General features: G+C 45.6%; 1 protein-coding gene across 2 annotated transcripts in view; it reads right to left on the bottom strand.

Moving 5' to 3' along the window:
• The window catches only part of Rdl (Resistant to dieldrin), a 229,627-nt gene that overhangs the window by 55,135 nt on the left and 157,472 nt on the right, over nt 1–17,020 (bottom strand). For both annotated transcript variants that reach the window (XM_055073792.1, XM_050184372.2), the window contains exon 5: nt 4,293–4,375. In XM_055073792.1, coding sequence (XP_054929767.1) covers nt 4,293–4,375 — 83 coding nt within the window. The remainder of the gene's footprint in view (nt 1–4,292; nt 4,376–17,020) is intronic.

Genomic DNA, 17,020 nt, shown 5'->3' with positions numbered 1-17,020 from the left:
GCAATACTCCTTCGAGAGCTTGTGAGGTAACTGAATAAATAAATAAATAAGTAGGGACAGAACTATTTTCGGCATGTGATGATTGATCCTTTTGACTGTGTTGTTGAAGGAGTACCATAGGTAAAGAGTGAATAAATACATATTTTGATCATCCTAGGAAGCGACCACCGCTTTTTTATCATTATAACACCGTTATGTATAGATAACTACACATATAGCTGGAGAAAAAATCGTAACTGATCGGTCGGCACATTTTTTTCTCCCGCAATTCAAGTCACTCGCTACGAGCGGGATGATTTATGTAGGAATCCTACGCTGGCAGTGGGGATCTCGGAGGTAATAGCTCAGAGCGGCGGCTATCACATCCTTTGAGTAGGGGGTCAGCGCAGAGAGGCCATATCGCTCTCGAAAATAGCACCGACAAAGCGGTGGGATGCACAATCGGTGAATTTTTCTCTGGCAATACTCAATAAAATTGACAAAACTGTACTTTCTCTCATGCTGAAGCGTAAACGTTACTATGACTTTATTATCATCGGTTAATCAATATTTACTAATTAGAGACGGAATATGTAATGACATGGGTGAAGTTACGACCAGATTTTTGCAATGGCGACGCCAATCCCCTTTTACATGCGCGCTATTTTATCACCTGTGAAATTTCTGTCATCGAGAAGGCTTACGCATTGGACCTCTTGGAACAATAATCAATGACTTTAGCTAGACCTGCACATTTGCCTTTTGATGCTTTTTAAATGTAATCAACACCCATTTCTCCCACGTCTCTCTCTGTTTTCTTTTCTTCCTTCCTGCTTTCTTTAATCGATATTCTACTTCCACGATCCGAGCATGTCACCGATACCACAAAATTTGATGCCGACCTTTTAACGGCCACTCTTTAAACTGCTGTAAATTGATCTAACAGATACACCAGCAAGTTCGCAAAAATGCATAAGTTTTTTTTCTCTAACAATTGCGTGGATCAAGAACGACAACAACAATAATAATTAATGAGAGAAACACACACAGGCTACAAGAAAAGCGAACGTAGGACCTCCTTTTCTCGGCAGCGTCAAATTCAGTGATTTGTATTCTAAGCCGGCGAATGGAGAACGCTGATGCGGGACGAATGCAACCTGAAGGCAAGGAACAGCCGCGCGCGAACCGGTAATGCGCCAAAAAGAGGCCAGACGAACGGGATCCGCTTCGTCGAAGTTTAGCCGAAAAACGCGTCTCGACTAAACGCGATCCCTCAGGACGCAATGCGCGCTGGAAAAACTTACGAGAGAACAGAGAGAATATAGAAAAAATAAGAGAGGAAAAAATGTGTAGGAAGCACAATAAAGAACCCAGATTTCCGTGGTGGAATCTCTGTTTGCTCTGGTTGACGCCCGCCTAGCGCTCTCCTTCTCCCTTCTTCCACTTCTTACTTTTTGTGGCGTGTTTGTCGCCGAAAATATCAAATGCGGAATACGCTTTCCAGTCACGCGCACGCGAGCACCCTCGTTCTGCATATCTACGAGTGTGCACGAACGAGAAAAATATTATAAATAAAAAAAAGAAATCAAGCGGGAATTCTCGGCAAGGTTTTACGCAGATGGTCGTAGGAGAGGCGCACACGTAGACGACGAGTACAGAGAGACAGACCGTCAGATACAGTGTGGTGAAGACAAAAGAGACGGAGTGTGCATTCTGCAGGATGCCGGATTTCTGTCTTTCTTTTTTCTTGCGCAGAACGAAATAGAGAAAGAAAGGAATGGGAACGGCTTGGAGCGAAGATTTGGCGGAATTCTTGTTCAGGCGTCGCTTTTGCAGCTCCTTGCGCGTGATTCTTTCGTCTCGATTCGTCAGAAAGGCACGTAGTACCACGCCAGCACGCCGCTGCTGTTGGACGAAGGCGCGAGAGGAAGTTGCACGACCTCTGCGCGCATGAAAACGTGCATGCCGAGCCGGCAGCATACAGAGTAGATGTAGGCGCGGCGAGCTCTTATCATTGCTCGCATATACATATGCTGCATCGTCGCCGCTTACAAGCGCAGCCGTCGAGAAAGAAAAAAAACAAAAACAAAAAATAGACTACGGTCTAGATTGTCTGCTTCCGCCTCCCGTGCAGCTTCCTCCTGTGCTGCCCATCTACTGGTGGGCGAAAAAGAAGACGCGTGTTCGTGTTTTCATACGCAGGAACCAGGAAACGCTTTCGGAATGTGGACGCTGTACAAGGGTTTCGAAACATATGTATGTATGTATGTATGTATGTATGTATGTATGTATGCATGTATGTATGCATGTATGTATGTATGTATGTATGTATGTATGTATGTATGTATGTATGTATGTATGTATGTATGTATGTATGTATGTATGTATGTATGTATGTATGTATGTGTATGTATGTGTATGTATGTATGTATGTATGTGTATGTATGTCTGTGTATGTGTGTGTATTTATGTATGTATGTATGTATGTATGTATGTATGTATGTATGTATGTATGTATGTATGTATGTATGTATGTATGTATGTAGATTCCCTTGTACGCTACGCCTGCGATTGAACGGATTATCCGCCGTCATGGCCGTGAGTGGCACTGGCTGACACTTCCAGAACTAAATAAAGGGGAAAAGCGGCATTCACCCGAATTGTAGCGCCTTTACGGCGTGGCCGCTCCGCCATCTGAGCTAACCAGGAGGCTAGCCGATCGCAGAGCGGGGGCATATTAATCGACAGCTCGAGGCGCTGGGGCACTGAATATGACAAATCAGTCCTGCGGAAGCCTGCAAGGCGGAGGAAAGCACATGAAAGGGAAAAAAGTGGCATCCAGTCGAATTGTAGCACGTAGCTACAAAGGAAACACATAGGAGTTTCTCAGAAAGCCTCGAAGTTGAAGAAAAAATTGCCCTGGTCTGGAACTAATCTTGTACAGATGCACAAATACGCAACAGATTTGACGGTATAATGGCAGCCGCGTTGGCTTAATGGTAAAACACAGCACGCCTAATGCGGATGACACATGCTCCATTTCTACCTGAGGCAAGTTATTTTTTAACGCGTAAGCATTCTAGGGCTACTTTCCCTGGAAATCTATATGTCCGACCATCCGTATGTCTGTAACGCGTGAGACGAAGCGTTCTATAAGTAGTGATTGGGTCCTATGGGGTCCCATGGGGGTCTATGTGAGAATGTATTATGACTACGTTTGACTACTGATATTTATGACTATCTCTCTCTCTCTGTGTGTGTGTGTGTGTGTGTGTGTGTGTATGCGTGTGCGTGTGTGTGTGTGTGTGTGTGTGTGTGTGTGTGTGTGTGTGTGTGTGTGCGTGCGTGCGTGTGCGTGCGTGTGCGTGTGCGTGTCACTGAGACGGCACCCCAAACGCTGCACGTGGGCACGTTCAATAGGCTTTAACCGGTGTCGTGAAAAAGTCGTTCTCAGTTTTGCTTTTGTTTCTTTCTGCTATGACAATTGCAAGTTGCTGACATAGACACGTGGGAGCACAGTCTTGTTTGTGTGTTCTAAATTGTCCTCTATTTACAGCCGGCGGTCTTGTACGTCAACACTACACCAAGTGTGCATGCCGGCTTCTCCTGCGGGCGGCAAGTTGTCGTTTCTCCCGCTTTCATTTGCGTTTTTGTTTTTAATAGAAATATTATGATAATCGTGAATTCGCTCTTCTTTGTATTTCTGAGGACACATACTATAATGAAATGAGTGCGTACGCATACGTTATCCTTATTAGGTGTCCGGAAATGATACTGACTTCGCATCGAGTGGACAGTTTTTCTGTCAACAAATCGTACATAAATATAGAAAATTACAAAAGTGCATGTCGTTGTCACGAGTAAGGCTTTATGAACGGAATTCATTTTTTAACTTAATTTTCACGGCATTCGTGCATGCAGCTTTAATGTCCTTGACACTTCTATACAGCGATGAGTAACAGGAGATGCAGCTGAAGAATAAGCAAGTAAAGCAGCAAAGGTAGCTTATGCACTCAGCGAAAAAATGTCCATCACAATATAGATGTTTTACGAGGAACACTAGGTACATTCTGTCAACTCTACGAAATTATATCGGCCAAGTTTCAGCAAAACTGTTTTTTTTTATGGCACTCACATTACCTACAAAGGGGAGAAGGATTCAATTAGATGCTAGCAAAAGCCGCAAAGGCATATGCCTGAAGCTGTGTTTCCGTCATAACTTGGTTTGCAACTGTCAAGTGCGCAGGAAGGGAGAACTAACACATAACAATATTAAAGCAATGTTTCAAAATAACAAGTGAAGTAATACTTACAACTTTCTATCTCTATAGTGCACGCTTGTCTGTCCATCGGGAAGTATCTGAGATCCATTGGGCAGCTGGCAGTCACCGTCAGTCTGCAAAATGAAGAGAAAGAAGACCGAGTCCACCGTGAGTTCACGTCTCGCAAGATGCAAACAACAGCAAACAAGAACGGCGTTTCTCTTTGTGAAGTCGCCGCTTGGAGTGAAATATGCTACTTTAACATGAGAATAAGGCGGCTCGTTGTTTGGGGAATTTAGCGCTAAGGTTAGGAATGAAAATCTAGCTCAGGCATAAAGAAAACCGCGGGGGCTACACCACTTTTTTTTAAATTTTTCTCACAAGTAGGTGCCTCGTAAAAGCAACGGTATCTGGAGAAAAGATGAAACAAAAGAAAAGAAAAGAAAGCACATTTGAAATCAACATCCTGCTGACTAGCATGCATGGTTGTTAGCAAGGCCAATATCTACCATTTCTTACTACAGCCAGATGTGTGTCTTCAAAAACAACACAGCCACGGACGACAATGGTTTTACAAAATTCAGATCGCTGTGTCTTTATGTACAGGCGTTTCGTTTAAGGAGATCCTCTTGACGTAAACACATGGCATCTCCTCTTTCACAAACTTGAAATTCGAAGACACTGAGTCGTGAAAGTCCGCATTGGCTGTTACTGGCGCGTTATGGAGTTACGGTAACGTGAGCGGAAAGACAACGGAGTAAGAATTTTAGCTTGCTGCCGATGGATGTAGTATGTCCCACGTTATATTGGAGCGAAGATATATAAATATGAACTATTGCGGATTGCTGGAATGTTCCATGGGCTTGTGAATTGTGCGACCATCTTTGGATATTGTAGCGCGCAGCATCGCGTTATTGTGTGAATTTTTCTCAAACATTTTTTTCTTCGTTTGTTTTTATTCTCTTTAGCCCTTTCCCCAGCGCAGGGCAGCCAGCCGGTACTTACACTGGCTAACCTCCCTTTCCCTCTCTCTCTCTCCATGGGCAATCTTACATCACACTGGTAATGGGAATCTAAAGCAACCACAAGGAATGCATTATCATCACTGCGCTTCGTTGGTCAGAAGAGGGGTAAAAGCTGGTATAGTCGAATCGGGCGTAAATTCAGAACAAAATCTATACCAGCTGAGATTCCGACATTCATTAGAAATGTTTGTAAGCCCCGTGGAAGTAAGGGATCACATAAAAGAAGAGTGGGCTCGAAGAGATATGTACATTAGACGTTTGCACACTTTTAGGCACTTTCGTAAAAATGAGAAAATAAAAAAACCCATAAGAGCTGAAAAAATCGTCCTCCTCCGTACCCATTCTTGTCTTCCAAAAAATAAATTGAACTAGGACATGCTGTGCCAACGCTCCTCGCTACGACATATAAATAATGTACAAGCAACCATTTTAAATAAGATTTCTCGGAGAAGTACGAGGTTTTCCGAGAAGTACATCAAAATTCAACATACTCGAACAAGTTTCAGCGCACACCACACGCACCAGCAGTCTGCCGGCAATACCACGGTCGTTGTATGTTCCTACGGCTTAGCGCACAAAGAAAAACAACTGAAAACGAAGACGTACAACAGAAAGTTCACTGCGTCTCAGACAAGAGCCCGACAGCAGGAAAACAGGGGTCCGCTCTCTTTAGACGTACCCCGCTTTGAAAAGCCTACATCTGCACTAATCTAGAAGAGGAAAGCAAATGTTCCAGTCTTATCCAGACTGGCCATCGCTACCTCTAAGAGGGGGATCGTCGAAAAAAAAAACAAAGAAAGAACAAACTTTATTTTGTAAACATGGCTCCCACAGCCGTCCTCTAAAGGCACGTGAATAGTCTAAAATAATGAAGTAGAAAATAGGTCAGCATTTCGGAGCTTAAGAAAAGGAGAAAAATTAAATATATGAAGGCTCCAGAAGGAGCAAGAAGTTTAATCTCGACAGCCAATATTTGCTCTGGTTCCTCCTAAAAGCTCGTTACTTATTCGTTTCTCTTTTTTTCTCTCTGTCTTCAACTCACGTCCTGTCTCTCCTCTTCATAATTACAGACGTGCCGACCTCCGCCGTTCCCCTGCGAGAAGGTTTTGAGTGTTTGCGGTACGGACGCTCGTGCCCAGAGTTCTTGTGCCGCGTAGCCGTTTGGTCAAAGGTTTTCTGACAGGTGAGCACACCGTTGAGCTAGACGTCTTAAAGAGGCAGTCCTGTCATTGTATAGCAGTGCACTGTGGCGGCAGCTCTAATAACCGGAGCGAACGTTGCGCAAACGTTATAACGCGCAGGTGAGTGAGTGGTTTGATGAAACTTTGTGCGCTGGCCACGTTTGGCGAGCAGTTTTGTAAAAAGTGAGTCCGATGGTGAGCAGGCCGTTTTACTGAAATTCATTTAGTAGGAGTGGCGCAGCTGTAATAACTGCAGTGAGTGAGTGAGTGAGCGAGCGAGTGAGTGAGTGAGCGAGTGAGTGAGCGAGTGAGCGAGTGAGCGAGTGAGCGAGTGAGCGAGTGAGCGAGTGAGTGAGTGAGTGAGTGAGTGAGTGAGTGAGTGAGTGAGTGAGTGAGTGAGTGAGTGAGTGAGTGAGTGAGTGAGTGAGTGAGTGAGTGAGTGAGTGAGTGAGTGAGCCATTTTATCATTATAAACGCAAGTCCTGAAGATGCACAGATTAGAGACGGATCAGCTTAGGGCCCCCTGTTCTGGAAGCACAAGACGCTGAAGCGAGATAGTTCAATTATGTTGATATCAATTATATGGACACTCCAAGCGAATTTTTCATGTCGTTATCCTCGTCACCGTGAGGTTCCGTGTTTATTTAGGTATATGTATGCTATATGCCACGCCATACTCTAGGACATGCGGTGTATGCAGATTATGGTGCATTCTGTCACTGAACTGGCTCATAGCAGGCCTTACATTTTTGAAACAACTATTTATTCCTCAGAAGCTTGGGAATGGTAGCCCACAAACAATTGTCATGAAACAAAGCACCGACGGTTCATGCCTTTTATCCAAAATATTCACAGACTTAAATATTAAGTTCACGAGGGTTGCAATGTGGGCTTGTTGGTAATGCATCTTCAAGGGGAGTACGGTAGCGCGATTAAAAGACGGGACAAAAGAAGACACATAGGGACACACACAGCGCTGTGTGTGTCCCTGTGTGTCTTCTTTTGTCCCGTCTTTTAATTGCACTACCGTACTCCCCTTGAAGTTAAATATTAACAGCGCAAAATAATAACAGAGCTCAAACCTGAAAATGATGTAATTTTATTGGCACGGCTGTGCACTATCTCCGGCATCGGCCCAGAAAATAGGTTTGAGACATACCCGATAAGGAATAGTGGTAGTAAAGTCACTAAGAAAGATGTTGGCTTTAATTAATAAACAATATAAATTGTCGAATGGCAGAATTCAAACAGAGGACCTCTAGGACAACAGCTCGTTTTTACTAAGCTTACGTTCACTTCAATTCATACTGCCACTACAGCTACGAGTCTGACTCGTATTTCTGTCAGTGCTATTCCGATTCCATTCCAATGCTCTTCTATTTCACGCTTCGGCAGTAGTCAGAGTGGCACTCCGTCCACGTTATCACCGGGATCAGCTGGTCATGAACGGTGGGTGATAAGAAAGAAAATTGATCAAGCGGAATGCATTCATATATTTACCTGGCGCAGTTAGATTGCCCCGCACGTGAAAAACATGTTGTGGGATGCGCTTTCCGAGCACAGGGGGAAGGTCCGATAGAGAAATGATCATTGGACCATGTTAAAGATTACACCTCATCGAAGGCAATCTCAAGGATCGCGGTGTAATCGACTGAGAAATGGAAAGTGCATAGGCTGGTTACTTCACGATGGGTAACGTCGATGGATTGGTCGTCAGAATCAGTGACGCAGCAACTCTTTTTGAGGCCTGCGAGATCGGTCAGTGAACTGCAGCCTCCGACGGCTCACACTTGCCACTTCCACACCGGCCTATGCAACAGAGTGCATGACCAGCTTGCGGATTCGCTGCATCTTCGTTGGAGCTATGACGGTAAACGTGATTTTAATGGGCTTATGGCTGGCAAGGAATCGTAACTAGTAAAATGTTATGTTCACGAGCTTCATTTATTGGTAGAATATGTTGTGGTTGCTATAAATGGTTGTGATTTGTGGAAAGTAGCGCAACTGGTGTAAACATACTACCACAGCGAGCAGTGCGAGAAAATGACTTGCTGGTGTGTTGCTTGGCATTTTGTTATATTAAGTATAATAAGCGAATGAGCCCTGCTGCTTGCATTGCATTGTCCAAAGATTGCTGCAGCTTGCAGTGATTATCCTCGTGGGCATGACTGTAAAATACGTCGATTTGTCTCAGGTAAAAGGAACCTTGAAATGACGATAAGTAATTCGGGGAAGTGGTGAGATGGCTGGTCGCGGGGAGACGATGAATATTTGTTTTGAACTATGTGATACATGTGCGACATTTGTGGGAGGTCATTTCCACTTACTGAACGATCGCGTCTTATGGTACCATTTACGTTGAGAAGTTGATTGTATCTAAGCCACTGAAACTTCTTTTTGTGATTACACCGTTCGTATGCTATACTTTTGCAGCACGTCTCTTGTTTTAGAAAGTGGTGGGCATCACGGGGACTGGAACAGAAGAATTTGAGCAAGTTAACCCGAGGCTCTGTCTTTACAGAACGCCTCTACGTCATGACAAGTGCCTCTGGCCAGGCAGCGGTAGAGTTCCAGGTAGGTTTGTGTTAACCTTTTTTTATTACGTAATATTTCTGAGACGTTGACGCTTTTAATGGATCTCGGCTAGTGCTTTTCATATAGCACGAATACATTCTAATATTTCTATTTTTTTCGGCCTAACCATGTTTCGCATAACCAAGCACTGAAGTTTGCTTTAAAATGTGCGCAATATGCGTTGTAGTAGGGGAAATTCCACTGCAATATTTTTACTATGCACTTATCGTGCTGCCTAGTTAACTGCAACATTTGCAGTGATATTTCAGCGATATTGCAGCGATATTGCAGTGATATTGCAGTGACAAGGTATCCACTGAAACGTTGTTGAGCGAAATTCTTTGCTTGCTTTTCTAAGCTCCTTTAGACTGTTTAGACATGTGAACTTATGGCCCTCATGTACTTGAATATTCTAAAATGAAGTGTCACGGTAATCAGTTACGCTGCTGGTGCATCGTGTGGCAAGCTTTCTATTAAAGGGTATCTTTTAGCAAGACGAGGAAGTACACCTTAGATATTCAGGACAACTCAAATGTAGGATGATGCTGCGGCTGATGATGATGACGACGCCGACAATGAAAAATGTTTCCCCCAATACGAAAGGTTGCGGTCTCCCCTCTGGGTGGTTACTAACTAAAGAGGAAAGGACGAAATTAGAACTCGCTTCGAAGTGGTGAGTCAAATGTGTGGAGACATCTCCACAAAGTGGTCGTATAAGCGGTACGCGCGGCGAAATTTGTGGCTCTATCGCATAAAACTTTATTCAGCAATAGTTAAACGTAGCTGTTTGAATGTGAAAGTTCTTGCTTTGTATTACGTCAACGTTACGGAACTGATTGAAGTTAACTGCGGGCGCTTTTTTCCGGAGCCCAATGAAAGCTCTCGTTTGGCCTATAAGGTGGTTGCATGGGCTAGTTGGTAATTCATGATAAATAATAATATACAGCGCGAAGGACAAGGACTGCGAGAGGCGACATACACAGCGCGAAAGGCCGGCAGCGCTGTGTATGTCGTCTCTCGCAGTCCTTGTCCTTCGCGCTGTACGTTATTTTTTATCTCGTTTGGCAACACAGGCACAAGCGCGGACAGACCTGTCATGGAGACATGTCAAACATGTGCTGAAGATAAATGTTCCTAAACTGTATTCACGACGCAGTTTCCGAGAAAGGGTCAATTTGAAAAGCATCGTTCATTATTTACTTTGTAGACCGTCGCCTGCTTGCATTAGGAGATATGCAAAGCGGAGGAAGTAGGCTTTTGCCACACTATTAGCCTGCCCTGTACCAGATGGCCGAAGTCCCGCGCACGGCACCATTGAGCCGAGGGTAGGCTCGCAAACAGCGAGGATGTAGCAAGGAAGAGACGGTGACAAGGATAGTGACGCCTGTTTGCACGTGCCTGCTTTATTTTCACTTCTAGGGTGACGTCCGCCACTTCGTGTGGGTGAAACAAGATGCGAGGGGCAAGCGCATCTGTGGACTTTCGCCTATTTCCTCTCACCAGATTGTTGATACTTTGGTTAAGGAAGACGTAAACGCCCGTAAAAGAAGTGCTGTACGCCAAGATCACTTTAAACAGGTTGAACGATACGAGAGAGACAAACAAACAAAGGACGACGGTGCAATGAGACGAGTATACTTTTCTCGCAGAGGAGGCTCTCTCCCATCACGCAGCGTCACTTTTCAAATATCACTTTTCATTAAAAAAAAATCGCTTTTCAAATCCCATACAGCACCACTTTTGAAAAAAGCACGGGCTGCTAATAATTAATAACATCCGATATAAAAAAATTAGCTATGGTTGCATACCACAAAGTCAAATCTGACCCAACTGAATTATTAAATAAGTTTCTAGAGAAAGATCACAGCCACAATTTACGACACATAATCTACAATACAGATACGCTTCGTACTAGCTACGGGGCGGGAGAATTAATATACCAAATTCCTGATTTCCTTAACGAACACCCCAGCATAATGACATTAAATGAAGAAAGCTCTTTCATTCATATCTTTAAAAAGAAAATAGACGTCTACCTTTTAAAAACCCAAAGCTAACTTTACACCACTTTCAATTCTTTCTTTTATCTTATGTAACTAGCATATGCTACACATGTCTGTTTTTTTTTTCTTCTTTTTTCTTAGCTATAGCTGCGTATAAGGTCTTTTTTTTTTGTCTGCAAATCATCTCAATTTGCATCTTTTGTGTCTAATGGCATGACTTCTTTAAAAATCACGATGTGTGTTTTTTTTAACCTGCGTTCATATTTATGTATGACTGGTTATTCGTATGTGTGTAAGCGGTTGATGGACGCTCTTTCAGGCTTTCTGTGCCTTTACGCCGATTACCTAGGCAACTACGTGTACTGTTTGTCTGAAATAAATACGTTTCACATTTCACAGCCTCGATCAGGGCCTGCAAGCGATAGTGCTCCCCTGCCTTCTCCGCATGTACGAGCTGAGGGTTCACGTGACGTTTACGTCACAACCTCTTTTCTCTCTTCTATTATCTGCAAGCCGCACGCAGTGCGTGTGTGACGTGGCGACTACTTGTGACGTCGTCGCTGCCGGCGGCGAGCGTGGATTTTCCGAGAAGGAAGAGGCGCGGAATCCACGTTGAATTTTCAGCTGTTTTCTCTGCGCGGATCGGTCTGATACTTTTCAGGCACGGTCGTCACCACGTGATTCACGCACCGACCAAACCTGGCTGTGGGGCCCCTTTAGCAACCTGAATCACCTACTCACTCCGGTCATGTGTTAGCACTGTCCCTCATTTTGTTCTAGATGTTCAATATCTCCATTTTATACAGCACGCTCTACTGACTCACTGCCTTTTCTGTCGCTGAAACTCGGTTTCAATGGAACCGACAGGATCTTTGTCTGGCAGCAGGGACGAACGCGCTCAAATACAGTTTTAATCGGCAATGAGCAATCGCCTCCAGAAGGCGCAGTTGGCACTTTGGAGCCCGTCTGCCGCTCCCTTTATACGGATACAAACGTAAATTATGTCTGTTCCTGCCATGTAACTCAACGAGATCCCAGGTTACAGAAGGCAAAGTACCCGAAGTTCAATGTAGTAAAAAACGCTTCTGTAGTTCTTACTCAGGTTTTCAACAGCTTCAAAATTAAAAGCCAGCTGTCAGGCCGTTCAGCTTTCTTCATTCTTCGCTATTTGTCACCGTTTCCATGTGCCATTGAACAAATTCTGCTCTAGTTTCAGACTGGGCGCTGTTTCATCATCGTCGCCTGCTCCCAATGCGTGTCGCCGTCAGTTAACATAAGCATCTGATACTACGTGAAAATTAGTTTATTATTTGGCTCTGACAAGGCACCTTTATCAAAAAGTCAGGAAAGCTCACAGTGAGCGAAGCCGGCGATGCCTAATCCCCATGATATTCCTGATTATATGGCCCATTAGTTTTATTGTTTACTTGTGTGCTCGTATAATTTAATCCTTTGCATGTGCCCTTCTGCACGTATTTTGTTACACACTTCGTTATGACTGATTGGGTATGTAGTATTTTCTCCTGTTCGTTGTATATATCTGTATGTATGCTGTTACATGTGTTATGATTGATCGCCTAATTCCTGTTTGTACCTAACCCTCGCAATGTCTCATAATGATAAGGCAGTATATGTAAATAAATTAAATAAATATTTCACATATCGCATTCATAAATACGTGATGACTGGTTACCTTTGTTCCCCTCCCCCTTCCCTCCCCCTTACGAAACAACTATAACAGAACGGCCGGAAGAATGTTGCTCCGAAACTTTCGAACTCGAGTTATGTAGACAACAAGAACAAGTTGACTTCCCGAGTAAGAATAACTAAAAGAAGAAAGTAAAACTACGCTACAAAGCTTTTATCTGTTTTTGCCATGTATGCTTATTAGCAATCTCTAAGCTGTGCCATCTCCACTTGTACACCAAACGATGCCTTCCTAAAGGTCGCCACCACGTTGGAGTGATAGCGTGACGTTGTGGCCATAAGTTGGAACAAGGTCTACGCCGTGCAAGGATGTCCGTAAATGAACGCAGGAGAAAAAAAAGCGCACGTGCGTGTATGTATCTCTGAGAAACAGGAAAACAGACGTGAACAAATGGACGAGAACGTAATGGTGCGGTCACTGCCAAAAAAAGAAAGAGAGAAAAAGCAAACCTGGCGTCGATGTCCACGTAGACACACACGCGCAAACAGAGCGAGAGATCTCCTCCATAAGTTATGGGAGCCGCAGAGGAAGAGAAATGGACACATTCGGAAGGAACGGGCCGAGCGGCGACCGACACAAAACGAAGAAAGCCGTAGCTACTATAGGCCGGGGGTGCTTGTGCACTCAAGTCCGAGATGGACGGGCAGGAGACGAAAGGCCGGTAATCCTATCAGGGGCCTCTCGAGTCGAGCCAGCGTGCGAGAAGACAGGCGCCCACGTAGCCAGCGACCCGAAGAACACATCGGCCCACAGCGGTCGCGGAGAAAAGGCAACGCGAATAGCAGCAGCGGCACTAGCAGCAGCAGGAGAAAAAAAAAGAAGGAAGCCTTCGTTGGCGGCGAGAGAATAGTCCGAGGCGGTCCTTCTGCCCGGCGGGCGGATTAGCAACGGTGCTCGGAGCCGGTCGGACCGTGTTGATCATGGGCAGCGTCGCGTGTAACACCCTTCCCGTGTTAGGCGCGCGCGAGCACAGAAACTGATAGAAGGTGTAACGGCCGCGTGAAGCGAACAGAGAAGAGCTCTCGCTGGCTATACACGACGGCTGTGCACACGCATGCACGCAGGTACGTACAGACACACGTAAGCGTATAAGCTAGGCTGCGCCGGCGGCGTTTTTTGCTACATGGGGGCAATATATAGCTCGGCGGCCGGAAAAGCACGAACAGGGAGAAGCCGCCTCAATGTCCTCCTTGCCAATCATGCGCGCCGTTTACGTCGTTCTTCTTTGGGTTTACTGCCCAAGTGCGGAGAGCGCGCAAAGAGGCGCTATCTTGGGCTCGTGCTCCTGCTGGTAGTGATCAGGCGACGACAAACATAGAAGTGCTTTTTATGGCCAGGTAGAATTTCTTCCTAAGGCGCAGTGCGTTTGCGGTGAGTAAGCGGTGAAGCGCGCAGCGCATGATGTCATCCTCGTCGGGCCACCGCGTGTACTTGCGAAACACGTTGCGTGCGTGAGCGAGCGTGCAGGTATTTTGTTTTGATTAGAAAGCAGAGAAAGATGAAGGAATTGCCGTAATGCTAAACAAAAGGTGCGCGCGAACGAAAAGCAGTTCGCTGAAAGCGTGGACGTGCCATTACTTAGAGAACAGTTTTATTTATTTATTTGTTTATTTATTTATTTGTACGGCCCTCAAGATACGTAGTAGTATATAGTAGTACATTAACTACATACGGGCTGGAAATGTAAGTTGTAAACGAAGAGTCTAGAAATGAAGGAATTGAATCGGTTATAGGAAGCACGTAACAAAACAATTTTGACAGATCGGCAAAGTGTGCAATTTTCACATCGCGACAGCCTTCCTACTTGTACCAACACGATCCCAATTTCTGCATTGGTATTTCGGTGTCACAAAAAGGGCTTCGCGTGCAAGTCCAGATAGCGTCTGCTAGTACATACACGATAATTTGTGATTTGTTAGCCATTTGCAATATCGAAACCTGCTTCGCTAGCCCACTAAGCCACAAAGATTTCGCCAGAGCCATGAATAACATCTCTCCCCAGGAATACAGACCTGCCTAACGAGCTAAGTTGATTTGCGACAAATGAATTAAAGCGTTGATGGCGCTTGATGCTGGGTGCAACTTCACCGCGTCGCTTCGCAACTACATGCATGCTCTTTCTGTCACGAGACATACGTTCCTAAATGGCCAAGAACTGGATTTTCATCATGTCAAAACAACTCTAGTGATCATCTGCGTTGCGCCTGTTCACGATGCATTTCCTTTTTAAAATTTTTAAGACAACTGCGGCTTGAGACCGCACTTCTCTCGCCATCTCACCAACAGGGCGTGTCAGAGAACCGCCTTTCATGGATTGTAAAGGTTATTTTCAAGCTTTCACACCCAAAAGCAAGCGGTGTTTAGTGTTGGCGCGTTTTTGTCTCCAGACGCGCGGTGAACGACCGACGAAATGAGTACATTAATTTTAAGAACTTTCCGTCTTCCATTCGGGTGCGGATACGTTACAAATTTACTGATCGTTCACGTTGTATGAGATATAGGACACCGTTAACCGGAGAGTTTCAGAGGTGCCAATGCATTTATTGTTGCGTAATTCACGCGAGTTCTGGAAGGGTCGATAGAAAGCTCTCGCCAACACGACTTAGGCGTTAGTTAAGAGGTAGCACTAACGTTGGCGCCGCGCTACGTTATAACGGCAAAAGCTGTTACAACTTGCAATCGCGAAAGAGCAAGCTTTCCTCTACTCTAATGTGCTAAGCTCACACGTTTTGGTCGCCCGTGCTTCAGATCAGAGCCAACGCGATTCACCTGGGCCAAAACACTCGCGCACTGAGCGCCGCCGCGACGGTCGCAAATGGAAACTCAACACGACTTTCCCGTTAACTCTTCAGCGACACGACCGTTTCGCAAAAGCGCGGTCTGATTCCAGCTCTAATACGCAGGTTGGCACCGTACAAGGCGGAAACGCCCTGAGCAAGGTCTGCGCGTAGCACGTCCACCTATTCAGGGACACGGAGAATTAACGCAACTTGTTCGAAGCTTCTATCAATGCGAAGTTCTAATTGAAGCGAAGCAAAGCAGTACATACATACGCGAAATGATGGAGTCATTTGCGCAGAGCCACGGCCGTCAAGCGCAATGTTAGAGTCGTTAGTGTGGAGCGGTGGGATTCCAGTGCAATGCAAAAACAAAAAGTAGGCACCGCCTACAAACATCTGTGCAACACTGTGGAATTTGAAAACATTCGTCGGACGCGGCCGAGAAAGCGGGCACTGCGGCGCACCGTTTGAGCCTAACGCGGTACAGATCAGCGCACAGATCACGCGCTGTCAAAGAAGGGCAACCAGATTACGATGCAGGCTTTCAAATTCGTTGCTTTAGGGACTGGGATTTTCAACGGTCGCAGGCGCGTTACTGAAGACCCGAATAAAAGTGGATATACTTTCGCGCGCGCAGTTTTGAGCGCTTCGGCACACTTGCGTGGATTGGGGCGATGCTGCACAGATTTGTCGGGACCGACTGCAGAAGCTGCGCCGCGACTCCGCGGCTAATAACTGACGAGCCCCTAACGAGTCGATAATTAAAACGAGGGCGCAAGAGTACACAGGTATGCCGGGAGCGAACGTGAGGTCGACGTGGCCGCCATAGATCACAGGCGGCCGCGCGCTTTGCGCAGGGTCCGGCCACTAGCTAGCAACGTCAGGCCACGGAGTGTGCGCTCCACTGCCACACGCGAAATGTGAAACGCCGCGCCACTGGCTCTGCCGCAACTGGGGCAAGGCCCGAGAATCACGTAATTATGGCCGCACCACCTTCGTACGCCCCAACCGCCGGTGCCCGTTGACGGTGTAGGCGTCAACGTTGAAGCACGCGCCGCGCTGACGACTGCGTGTCGCTGACTGGCGCTTACAATGCGCAAGCAGAAAATATAAAAAAAAAAGTGCTGAGCCTGGTCGTGACCCGCAACCTATATACCTGTGCCTTTCCTATGAGTAATGACGACAATCCGTGCGTGCCCTTTAGACCGAGTGGCACGAGCATGCAACGGCCTTGCTCGTGTTTTATTTGGTTTATTTAACAACTAAATGAGAAAAAGGCGTGGAGTGCGGGCAAGTTCCCAGATTTGTTTTTTTTTTTTTGTGGGCGCATCTTTTATTTACAGCACGCTTCGTTCTCATTATCGTTGACACTTTCACCTTTTGTCTTCTCCCTCAATTTTTTGGTTTTCATTTTTGTCATCACCGCATTGGCTATGCCGCCGCTGCTAAATGAAGTCGACCTTAATTTATGTCGCGTCGATGAACGCGACGTCCCGATGAAGAACGGA

This window comes from Dermacentor andersoni, chromosome 4 (genome assembly GCF_023375885.2).
Source record: "Dermacentor andersoni chromosome 4, qqDerAnde1_hic_scaffold, whole genome shotgun sequence".
NCBI classification, from domain to species: domain Eukaryota; kingdom Metazoa; phylum Arthropoda; class Arachnida; order Ixodida; family Ixodidae; genus Dermacentor; species Dermacentor andersoni.
The sequence above is the reverse complement of the archived record's forward strand: the minus strand, read 5'-3'. Positions and strand labels throughout refer to the sequence as shown.